We start from the raw sequence: 12,895 nt of genomic DNA, 5'->3' as shown, positions 1-12,895 counted from the left end.
TTTTTTTTTATCTTTCTGCAGTGGTAGTGCACAACTCCCCCCCCCCCCCCCCATTCACTCCCAGGAATACCCAGAATAACAGCATACAGCAAATTTAACTTATCCTGAGGTGAAATCATTTCTTATTTTATAGTTTCCCCTTTTGTACCTCTGAGATCATATATTCTTGTATTGTGGAAATAAACATGACATTTATAGATAGTATGGAATGATAAACATTGATGTTTTGAGTACAACCAACCCAAACATTGCACCTCTATGAAGGAGTAAAGGTGAAAACAAAATAAGAAAATATGAGGGTAAAGTAATGAAAATGAAATACTAAAAGGTTATTTAGTATTGACTGTTGACCCAAAAATATGTTAAAGAAGTTAAAATAATGGTTCAATGATGTTAAAAACCCTACAAGAAGCCTAGCTTTATTTGCTGCCACCTCTTGGAGATTAATTTTCCCTCCTTGAAATGTTTATTTGTCTAGGAGAGTCAGACTTTCTTTGGAGGGGGGGGGGGGCGGAGGGGGGAAGTACCGGTGGAAACCCTAAGCAGTTTTAGTATTACTGATTACCTTTCAACAGCCAAACATAAGTTGCTATTCAATGTTGAGTGTAGACTTGTGCAAGTCTTCTATCTGAATGTGAGAGAGAGTTTTCTGAATCATTGTATGGGATCGAGGGGAGGTGGAGGGGAAGGGGGTGAGGATCATGATGACAAACATATTTTGACATGTAGATATTTTGATGGATGGGTTTGCTTCCTGTTATTTTATTATAAACAACAGTTATGTTAAGTTTACATTGGTACTAGAGTTAGGGTTTGACATTTCTGTGGATTGCTATCAGTAAGCAAGAAATACTACAAGGATATAGTTTATTCCTTAACCACCATCCCCTCCCCCCTCAGCCTCCCCCTTCCCCATGTCATCCTCATCGATAGTAAATGCTTGAGATACAGTTTACCTTTGAACTGTAATTGTAAACAGTTGACAGTAACAGTTTTATGAGTAGACTATTGTTTGAATATGTTGAAAGGATGATAGGCTGCTCTGTGATCCTGCCAAGGAATAGAACATACTTAAAAGTGTAAACAACCAGTTTAAAGGCATTGAAGCCTCACCTAAACCGCGTGCGGCCATCTGAAAAAGTTAACTTTCTGTTGCTTGCAAGTGACTTTTTGTTCATGTCGCTTCAAAATGCAGACAGTAATGAAACGTGATAGCTTGTTATCTTTAGCTTGACCTGAGATGTCCATCGCTGTATCGTGTGTACACTCTGCTGTGGGTATTGACCGCAGCTGTATGTACTGACTGTACACTGGTGTCTAATTTCCAACGGTAGCAAGCTGTGTGTGTATTTTCTGGGATCGATGGTGGTGTCTAACACTTCTGTTACACCTCATTCGAAACTAGGTCAGATTACCGGCATTAGACATTTCTTTTTGCGCGAGTCTTCACACCCTTTAACGCCCTTAAATCTCTCCCCCTCTCTCTCTATCTTCGTCCTCTTCTTTATATCTGTTGTATTTTCATGCATTCGTTCACACATTTTCCATTTTTATGTCATTTGCAGATTGTCCAGATAATAATAAAGCTAGGTTCCTGTCTAAATTGATCGATGCAATATATTCATTGAATGAAGGGAACGCCCAGTCTGACAGGTAAGAACCTTCTGAACCTCTTCTCCCACATTTTATATGTTGTTTTATAGTGAGGTAGCTAGATCATCCATCTTTAGCAGTTTTGGAATTTGGTAACGTTTTGGTACCCCTGCCATATTAAAAAGACCATCAAAATGCAAGTCATTATTATAGCTTGCCTGTACTCGAGCTTTATTTGAAATATACTCACCAGAAACAAAAGAAAAGCCCCTCCAAATTATTCCAGAGATTGGAATTATACCACCAGGCAATGAAATGTCTCAGTCAAGAAAAAAAAAAATGCCATGTGGAGTTGTAAATAAAATTTTTGTTGTAGTGACCATTACCAGACTTTCTAGCCTATTTTTGGGGGGCAATGCTGACAACTTTTATGAAATGATCTCAATGCATGCAAGTGCAGTACTATTTATTTTTATTGAGCTCTGATTTCTTATCACAACATGTGGTGAAGATAATTGCAAGTGAAGAGAGAAATGTACTTTTGCCGATCCCTTCCTGACCTTCTGAATGTCTGAACTAATTATTTCACTATTTAGGGGGTAATGTGCAGGTTTGGGTTCAAAAGTTGCTGATTATGAGAAATTTTTAATATGTACATGATTTTTGTATGAAACTTATAAAAAGTATATCATTTTGTAATCAATATTCATGCTACGATGTTTTAATACTTACAAAGTCTGTACAAATAAACCCCTACCAGAGCCTAGTTAATGAATGGGTATTGTATAAATGCTTCTTCATGGTGTTACAAGTAGTCATACATCTGTTATAGGTTTAATTAAGTATTTGAGACGATAAGAGAAAAGTGTATCACACTTGTGATTGGCATTATCTATGAAATTAAAACGACATTTTCAAGTCACGATAAATAGATATTTCTGAATGTGTTTGTGCAAACTAATAATTTTCAAAAGAAAAGGCCTCATCGTATCTATGGATCAAAAACATAAATAGTCTACTTATCTTATGTCCTCGTTTTTTCCCCGTGGTATTGACAACACAGTGTGCTCTCAGTGACCAGGATTTTAGTGGTTTCTGAAACTTTATTCTCATACATTTCATGTTTTCTTCTATTATAATATGAAATCTGTTTATACTTCTTATCACATTTTGTACTGCACCCATGACTAATTTGATTAATAATTGAATGAAAAAGGGAAAGTTCTCATCACACTGAACTGTATGCACTTTTTATACATGTTTGTATCTATGGATCGTAAACGGGTGCACCATCATCTAAAGGGTGCCTACCTATCTTCCTCTGTCCATGCTATAACTATCATGCCCTCATCAGCCATTATTTGTGCCAGTTTCTGTCACCCAAGCTTGTCAAGCTTCTTCCCTGGTCTTCTTTCTTTCAGTGACTTAGTTATATAATGTATTAATATATTTATATACGTACATTTCTGTATTCTCATACATGTTATGTTCCCTTCTATTATAATGTGAAATGTCTTATACTGTATTTCTTCATCATGGTATTTGTACTCCACCACCGAGTTTGAATTGAAATATGAATATGAATATCTATATGCACATTTTTAACATGTTTGTACCTATGGATGATAATCATGCGCACCATCATCAAAAGTGTGTGTACCTATCGTATGTACTCCTCTTTCCATGTGGTAAGACTCTCATTAGTAATCTTTATAGTCCTCTTTAGTCCTGGTTAACCCCTTCAGTCATGCATTATTATCACCAGTTCCCTCCAACCCTAATAATGCCATAATGCCTGTTCTTCTTGTTACAGACAAGGGCAACCCACTGAGGAGAGTATGCAGGTGATTCACGCCGTCCTGTGGGAGTTCAACGAGGTCGACATCAACCAGAACGGTATCCTGGAAACTACAGAACTGGACGTCTTTTCAGATTTTGTGAAGACAGTCCGTGCCAACAATAAGTGCAAGAGGAACTTTTTAGCGTACTGCGACTCTAACGAAGATGACGTGATATCACAGAGGGAGTGGCTGCAGTGCTTTGAAGTTGATGGAGGTAAGGAGACAGGATGATGCAATGCTGGGGATCATCTGATTGGTGGATATGGTGATGAAGGTGATGTGATTGGTGGATATGGTGATGATGGTGGTGGTGATGTGATTGGTGGATATGGTGATGATGGTGGTGGTGATGTGATTGATGGATGGATATGGGGATGACGTAGTGATGATGTGATTGGTGGATATGGTGATGATGGTGGTGGTGATGAGATTGGTGGATATGGTGATGATGGTGATGTGATTGGTGGATGTGGTGATGATGGTGATGTGATTGGTGGATATGGTGAAGATGGTGATGTGATTGGTGGATATAGTATTGGTGGATATGATGATGTGATATGTGGATATGGTGATGAAAGTTTTGTTGGTTTTGGTGATGTGATTGGTGGATATGGTGATGATGGTGTTGTTGGTGGTGATGTGATTGGTGGATATGGTGATGATGGTGTTGTTGGTGGTGATGTGATTGGTGGATATGGTGATGATGGTGTTGTTGGTGGTGATGTGATTGGTGGATATGGTGATGATGGTGTTGTTGGTGGTGATGTGATTGGTGGATATGGTGATGATGGTGTTGTTGGTGGTGATGTGATTGGTGGATATGGTGATGATGGTGTTGTTGGTGGTGATGTGATTGGTGGATATGGTGATGTTGATGATAATGGTGGTGATGGTGATGGTGCTTTCATGACTGGTGAGAGTGATGATCGGGATGATGACGATTACAACGATCATGAAAACAACAACAAATGTTGCCACCCTTGTTAATTGTTAGGTGAGAGAAGTGTCACCTTCCCATCCACCCCTGCTCCTATTCCTTTGTCTCTGTTATCCTCTACTGTTTTGATTATGCACAGCATGCTGTACATCTAGTGAATATTTACCAATTAGCTCATTACGCTTTGGTTGTTGAAAGAAATGTTGCATGATTGTTCTTATTTGTACCGCTGTGATTTCTCCTCGTAAATCGAGTAGTGATCATGTTTGTATAAAAGAAAAAATGTGAATGTATATGATTTGCATCTTCTCTCAATAGTCTAATCAATAGTCATCGCTGACATCGTGAATGTATAATTTTAATTTTTCCAAAAGTACTGAATCAAGTGAACCTTGTTAAAAACTTAAAACAGACAATTTTTTGCTGAGATACCCTCTGTTTCATTGTGTCATTGGCGTGGCTTTTCATTTCCTTATCCGTCATTTCAAAGAAACGTTTCACAGCATGGATCTCTAAAAGCCATTGTAAAACCCCATTTTGAATTCCATTATAAGAAAAACTAACTGATCTCTAACACTACGAATTTGTTTGGTACTATAACGAAGTGAATAATCACAAAATCATGATGGAGGGAGTACTCTTCTCCTCAAGTTTTGGCCCATTCGCAGAGATGCAGCGACTGAAAAATTAAACTGTCCACTGTGTATCTAGGCTACATAATTTTTTCTCTCGATATCACATTTTAAGATCTAAACATTTGCCTGGGCTTGGGTCTTTCTAATGTTTCGGTACACAAACAGTTCTGTTTTTGTTTGAAGTTTTCATTCACTACAACCTCTGCGAAATGTGCCGAAATTTTGGGCAAAAGGTACCTCGCCACGATGTGCGATTATTTAATACATAGTACCCAACAAAATAAAAAGATTCTTTAGACCATCAAGTTCAAATGCAGAATGGGGCCATAATGCTGCATTTTGTGGCAGCTGGATGTTCATTGGCAAAAAAAAAAAAAAAAAAAAACTTCTTTCATTACTCATTCGCCTAATGTTTCTCTTTTTCTGGTTACCTCAGTCATTGCCAATATTGAGCTCTATTTCCAAAGCTATAAATGTCTCAATATCGATCACATTCTCTTTTGTTTTTTTGCATCACTTTACCACTTCAAACCTCTGCCGAAAGTCCAGGTTTTATTGATTACTTAAAGTCCAAGTTTATTGATTACTTTAGGCCATGGACAGTGAACTACAACCATTTCGCAAAGAATGTGTCAGCTAAGGTAGTAAAACGACGATAGTCAATTTTTGTTAATCCATCATCAATAACACAGAAAAACCGGGAAAAGTCTCTGACCTAGGTAGCCAATAAGGGGAATTTTCGCTGTTTGGATGTGACAAGCTTTGTTTAATTACCATCCCAGTCACTAGTAAACAATATATTGCCCTTTGGCTTCATTTGCGCCTGTTTTTTTTTTGGTTCTTGTATTTTGCTTTTCATTTCTTTTTTCAGCAATGAACATTGTCCCTGCAACGTCTCCCAGAGGAAGAAATCCATTCAGTAAAAACGCTTGTACCTAGTTTGAGTTTCTTTCACTCAAAAAGTCCACTATGTGTATATATATTTATATGTACCTATCTATCTATATCTATGTATATGTACATATAATATATATATATATATATATAAATATATATATATATATGTGTGTGTATATATATGTATATATATATATATATATATAATATATATATATATACATACATATATATATATATGTATATACATATCTATATATATATATGTATATATATATATACATATATAGACATATATATATATATATATATACAGATGTCGATATGAGATGTAGGCACATATATATATATGGCTGCTACAGCTTCTACTTTAACTCAGTATTATCCATAGTCTTGCCATATATCTATCTTATCTCTGAAAGTTTCTCTAATTCATCTCCCATCTTTCTCCAAAAACCCAAAATTCAAAACAAAATAAATCAAAGGAGAGAATTTAGCCTCCTCTGATACAGGAATCAGAAAGTAAATGACAAACGAGGTTTAATATTAATTGACCTATAAAGCATGTGTTAAGTGAATCGCTGACAGACGTACAGGATTCTTGTGACCTCATCAAAAATTAAATTTGGCATTCGTAGTTACCTGCATGTACACGTCAGTTATAGTAACATATGTTAAAAAATATAAAGTACATAGAACATTTATCATGTAGGACATGTAGTGGACTTTTAATGTGAAGTTTTGTTTTTTGCACAGTCCATGGTTGATGACGTTCTATAACAGCACAATGCACAAGCCTCATTCACCTAACTAATAGAAATTAACTCTGGCCTGCCCATGCTGTTCATTTCTACTTCAAATCTTATGTCTGTCGCTCTCGAATCATAATTAAAGGAACTCACTATACGTAATAGTTGTAACAAGTTGCAAGCTGCCTCCCATCCTCTATTGGCCACGGAAAGGTTTTTTTATGGGGGTGGGGGGGGGGGAGAGGGTTAGGAATGGGAATTCGTTTAGAAGGGGGCAATATTTTCTGGCCTTGCCTATGGAGAATTAGGAGTGTGCAAATCTGAAGTTCAAACTGTTCAAACTAACATCGATAATATTCACATCATTTTAGTGTCCTATCACTTACTAATGGTTGAATGACCACAATCAATAACTGTAACTTCAATAGCAATCCTTTCTTTCATTTTCCACAAATTCCCTTTGGTGTTCTTCGAGAGACTTAGCACCTTGTAATTTTTTGTGTGTGATCCACAAAACTTTATTTTTCATTTTTTATGATCAAGTTGTGTTCTAAATTGTCTAAAACTAAAGTGCAAAGAGATTCCAATATGAAAAATACTATAAATGGTTGTTTGAAATGTATTCACTCCACCCACCCCTTTTTTTCTCTCTCTCTTTAGTTCTTGCTCATGGAGGTTCACAATTAAGACCCATGACTTTCCCTGCTCTATGTATTTTGCAATATATGTGTCAACATCATTGACTACTAAATTCCAAACATCTTTTATCCATAAAGACAGTCTGTCCTGGCTGGTCCAGGAGGTCTTTAAACAATATATATGTCTCCAAATCTTCTTAATATATATAAATTAATATAGGTCCTTACCCTAACTTTCCAAGAAATTGCTCGCCATGTATGGAAATGCACACTACTCACCTAGCCCAATGTCAATTTTCATTTTTATTAGACAACTTTTGAAATTCCATTCATTTGTTTCATCTCACCACCTCCCTCTTTTTCATCTCATCTGCTGATCATTTTCTTTAAATGACCATAAAGTGTGACCATAAGATGGGTGCGCCCGGGGTGTCAGCTATGCTCCCTATAAGCCCATATCATGTGTCATTCTATATTAGTGGATATAAATGTCAACAGTTATTTGTGAGTATTTTAAACAAAACCTCCCATTTTATGGGCCGATATTGTAAACCCTGACAGGTTGTTCCTGCCTTATTTATGGTATGGTAGATGGCCTTGCCAGTGTGGCCTCTATCTATACCCAGTATAACTCACACTCATGTGAAAATCCAAACTTTTGAAACCAATGTTAGAGAACTGTTGCCATTGTTTTGTAGGAGGTTACGAAACTGTAATATGGTTTTGAGTGATTTTCAAGGGGAGAAAGTGAATTAAAAACAAGCTATTAAACAATTACAAACCTAAATTTCAGTATGCTAGTTAATTTAATTGGTGGCAAATTAAGGGACAAACTAATAGATAAACAATAAATCCTGTCATGAAAAATTTGATTTGCACTAAAAACCTGTGGAACAATCTCTTGCAGTAGCCCACTGATACATGTACCTTTTAAGAATTTTTGGAAGAATCTTTCCCCCCAAAAAGATCAGATTTGTGAAACGTACTGCATAAAATAATAATTCCGAATTAGGACATAGCTGGGTGTCCTGGCTCACCTTCCTCAGGCCTTGTCACAATTATTTCGTCAATTGATTTTGGCCAACACTTGGTTAATATTGCAAGAGCTGGTATTGGACATTTTAATCATCATCTGAGAATTTATAATCCTTCCTTCCCTCTTTCCTTCTCCTGTGTCCTTCAAATCTACTCTGAAAACTCATCTGTTTCAAGAACTTGACAACAACTGCTAACGGACTTCCATCTTCTTGTTGTCATATTTCATTGTCTTATTTCTTTGTCTTATTTCTTTGTCTTATTTCTTTGTCTTATTTTTTTGTCTGTTCAGGCTGTGCCTTTCCTCACTGTTGTTTCAATGCGCCACAAACCTTTTGTTTTTGGACGGATACCATTATCAATATTCACAATTATTATCATTATTAGTTTTGTTTTTCATTACAAAATGCATTCGCATATTAATCACAGAATGATGAAGTAAAACACACTGGTCAAACTCCTGGCATAGCTCATTTCATGATTTTGTTGACTTATAAAATAAATGTTTATGTATTTCAATTGGAAGAGTGCATTTTGAAATATAATCTCCTACTTAAACAGAAGATGGACTCGATAATGTGGTTTATTTTCTACTCCGTGGGTTTTGCACTTTCCTCAATTCCGAGACTTTTAATATAACTTAACATAATTCAACCCAGTGAAGATTTCACGGTATTGTGGACAAATTAACATTTTGTTTTTAGTTCATGAATATTACCACGTATGACTTACCACACTATGAATATGTTAAGACCTCAGAACCACTAACATCTTTGTTTTCTTGTTTTATTCCATGCACTCTGACTAATTGTGTAAAGTGCTTTTCGTTTTTCTCCATTTGCAGTCGACCGTTTGACATAAAAAAGGATCCACCGAACATGCCCCAAGAGGAGAATGCATGGACTTGAAGCAGTGTGTTTCTCACCTCAGCTGCCCCATCATCCCCCCTCTCCCCCTAACATGCAAGAGAACTAAGCAGCTTCTGTCACAGACTGATACAAAACAGGTGACTTTTGCCAAAGCAACTTGTAATTCTTTGAGAAGTTAAAAGAAGGGTTGTGCTTTTGTTCTGAGGATCCACTGAAAAGCTTTACATCTGAAGATGATGAAGAATGCCAATGCAAGTCATCAGAGAGCAGTTTCTCTGTAATACTTTTGGTTTTAACATTTGACAAGAATCTTTTAAGAGCGCTTATATTTTCTTTCTTCTTTGTCTATGTGTAGGGATGACAATTTTTGTAAAATTGGGTAAATTGCCAGATTTACCTTGTCCAGGTTATGACTGTTCGTTTTTGTTTTTAGACTTGAACGGCATTGAAAAACAAAACACAAAATTGATTGAGTGAATTTGCCTCTCAAAGTTGGCACCAAATATTGTCTAGTATGTGTGTTGAATGTTTGGCTTAATTAACGGCATAGTTGTACCTTTATTTTACCAAGAGTCAACATAACAACAACGTCAACAAAAAGAAATGAGATTGCTATATAAATTGTCAGCAATTTGATGAGAATGAGAATTTAATAATTAACCAATTGAAGGTTCATGTATCTCAGTGATGCTTCAGGCATCTTTCTAGCAGTTGGATGCATCAAAAGGTGGTAAACCCTTTTGCACTGTACACCCAAGGCCGCCCCTCTTTGTTTTACATTACATATCTCGCCATCAAATTTGCTACTGATGAGTCCACAAACTACCTTCCTTTTTTGTTTTTTCTTGGTGCAAATTCGGTGACATGAAAGATGTTGAAAATCTTGAGAAAGTCAGACTTTTCTTTTGCTATAAACTAAAGAAATAAAAATCCGCAAACTAACAAACAATCAAGCATTAAGATTTACTTTACTCCTAGATGTATGCATAGATAGGAGATGCAATTTAGCCTATTCAAATGTGTCTGGTATCTATCTGCACTTACAAGAAATGCTGCAAAGTGTCAGAGAATCTGGTGGTTAGTTGGAAATATTATTATGATCTCATCAGATTTTAGTATTAGAAAGATGCAACCAATGCATTTCACACCCCAGATTCCAAAGAGTGACAATTCACTCTGTAAGAATACCCATGATATCGACTCTTTAAGTATCAAAATATGATTGAATTTCACTCTTAAGCAGCGAGAGTGACTTCATGTTAATTAAGCTCTTAAACTGTCAAATGATGAATTTTCAGAAGAATATGACTTTGATATTAAACACACAACCCAGCTGCTTGAAGTTTTGTCATCTAAATCGACATCTTAAGTTCAAACCAGTGTATTTATATACACCAAGTCATATTTTCATGCCTTCGTTTTTTATTCCTATTATTTCATTGAATTTTTTACTTTCATTTTTTTTTTTACTGATGTTTTTTTTTTAATGAACTTATTACTATCATTTTTGTTTTGAATAGGTCATCTTTAACTTATCACAAAATAATAGTAGGGGAAGACATGATGCACATCTCAGAGTTCAGTGTCTTTAATTCAATTCAGTTCAATTCAACTGTATTTCCACCAACAAATGTTCAAAGAATTTACAGCAATGATGTGCTCATACAATAGACTTAAAACATGATGAATGGTTGAGGGGATTACACAAGGTAGGTACTAAAAGCTTGTTTGTGGGTTGTGAATCCCCATTACAGAGAAAACATCATCACTGGAAAGGAAATGAGTTAACTTGTAAAGAGATACACAGAGTGATTTGACCAGGGCAGTGCTGCAAGGAAACTACTGGGAAAACTCCAAAAATGATACTTTTAATCTCCGTAATTTCTAAGAATGTCCGTCATGACAAGATGCAATTTAAATGCATTGAAATTTTTGGTTAAGAAAGATATTGCATTTTTAATCTTTTTCCATATGTACAAACTTTGAGTACCGTTGGAAAAATTTGAAGAGTCAACTTCAAAGAATTGGTCAGAATTGTATCTTGTAATCTCGAAAGGTGTCTTTGATAACATCAATTAGTTTTATCCATGTTATTAAAGTTAGGGGACCGAATGAGCAAAATATGTTAGTTATGTAAGCTCATATGAAAAGCATAGCATTAATTTGTTAAAACTCTCTCGGTGCTCCTTGCTGAACAAAAACATTATTAGTACTTTTTAAACCAGTCATTTTTATTTTCTATTGCTTTTCTTCACAACATATGTACAAAGATGTTCACTATTACCCACAAGAGGGGTAGTATTAACATGTGAAAACCCTTAATGGTACCCATTGATAAAACAAATCGAGTAGTCCCTGCTGAAGAAAAAAGGTAGTTTTTTTTATAAATCGGTCATTTTATTTTCTAAGCTTTGTTTAAGAAAAATTATATGTACAAAAGATTTAAAGCTATGTACATAGAATGTGATGCTATAAAAAAATAGGTTTTCTTTCTTCAAATTATTTACTAAAATGATCTCAACTGCTTCGTTCCTCCCTTTTTTTTTTCATTTTCTTTCGTCCTTTTCAACTCTTTTTTAGTGTTTTGTTTGGTTAATTTTTCAGTTAAACTGCCTGGAAGGGGGGGGGGGGGCGAGGAGAAACTCTGCACTTTTATTTGTTTTCTTTTTTGGTTTCAATGTTTCGTAAGTCTCAAGAATCAGACTGTCTAACAGCAAAATGTATATTTCTGGTCGGATAATACTGATAGGTGTGTGTGAGTGTTTGCATCTGTAATTTGTAACAGAAATGAAAAAGGTTAATTTATTTGTCCTGAGATCTTTGCCCTTGGTCAGACCCAGAACTAGGTTTTTTCAGAGGAAAAAGAGGAGGTTGGGTGCGGGGGGGGGGGGGGTGGTGGGGGTAAGGGGAACGATTAGGAAGAAGGGGATGGAAAAATAGGGAAGCACTGAGGTCCCAAAGGGATATCATACAATACAACATTATACCAGATAACATGTTTTGTTTACCTTACTGGAGGTAGCCTCTTATGTGCCCATCCCCAATGGATAAAAGGAATTTGCAAATGTTAGCTGCCTAGCCACAGTGTCATTGGTTGGTTTACTGCATCCAAGTTATTATTATTATTGTTTTGGTGAATCTATGGCTACAGACAATTGTGAGGTGTTAGATTAGAACATAAGAGTAAAGATTATAGTCGCATCCTTCCTAGATTGCACAGCTGATAAGTTTTACATGAAAACAATCTGAGTACCTTCATGATTGACTGTTTGTTGCATCTTTGTCACAGATACCTGAATTATGTCACTTTTAATATTTAATGTTCTAATATTGTATATTGGTAGGGGGGAGGGGAGTTGTTGACTAATTTGGAGAATGGGATATGGGCATGTGTCAGAGGGTGCTAGACCTTTTTTAGGTTAATATGTATTAAGAAGTAATATAAATGTCAGTATTACATATGGCCAAGTGTAAATGTCTACATTAATGTTTGATGGAAATGTTTTAATGACGATGAACAGCTGTGGAATCATAGATATGCTTTCTGTTTGTGTTTTGTTTTTTTGCCTGTTTGTCAGATATCATCAAATAAAATAATTATGAAAGACAGCAAATATTGTTTCTGGCTGTTTTTTGATGTAGCTTTTCAGTTCCCCACCCTTGAACTGTTGATGAACTGCCTAAGTAATAAGGATTTATAT

At 35.8% G+C, this 12,895-nt stretch overlaps 1 protein-coding gene across 16 annotated transcripts in view; it reads left to right on the top strand.

Annotated features, from left to right (window-relative positions):
• Nucleotides 1–12,801, top strand: part of LOC139971013 (SPARC-related modular calcium-binding protein 2-like) — a 55,782-nt gene extending 42,981 nt beyond the window's left edge. For 12 of the 16 annotated variants that reach the window (XM_071977145.1, XM_071977143.1, XM_071977151.1 and 9 more), the window contains 4 exons: nucleotides 1,566–1,653; nucleotides 3,407–3,648; nucleotides 5,878–5,937; nucleotides 9,170–12,316. In XM_071977145.1, coding sequence (XP_071833246.1) covers nucleotides 1,566–1,653; nucleotides 3,407–3,648; nucleotides 5,878–5,937; nucleotides 9,170–9,186 — 407 coding nt within the window. In that variant the 3' untranslated portion in view covers nucleotides 9,187–12,316. Of the gene's footprint in view, nucleotides 1–1,565; nucleotides 1,654–3,406; nucleotides 3,649–5,877; nucleotides 5,938–9,169 lie in introns of all 16 variants that reach the window. The other 4 variants (XM_071977144.1, XM_071977157.1, XM_071977146.1 and 1 more) reach the window with 3 other exon arrangements.
• The last annotated feature ends 94 nt before the right edge of the window (nucleotides 12,802–12,895 follow it).

This window comes from Apostichopus japonicus, chromosome 8, assembly GCF_037975245.1.
Source record: "Apostichopus japonicus isolate 1M-3 chromosome 8, ASM3797524v1, whole genome shotgun sequence".
Classification (NCBI taxonomy): Eukaryota; Metazoa; Echinodermata; class Holothuroidea; order Aspidochirotida; family Stichopodidae; genus Apostichopus; species Apostichopus japonicus.
This window is presented reverse-complemented; position numbering and strand designations above follow the sequence as displayed.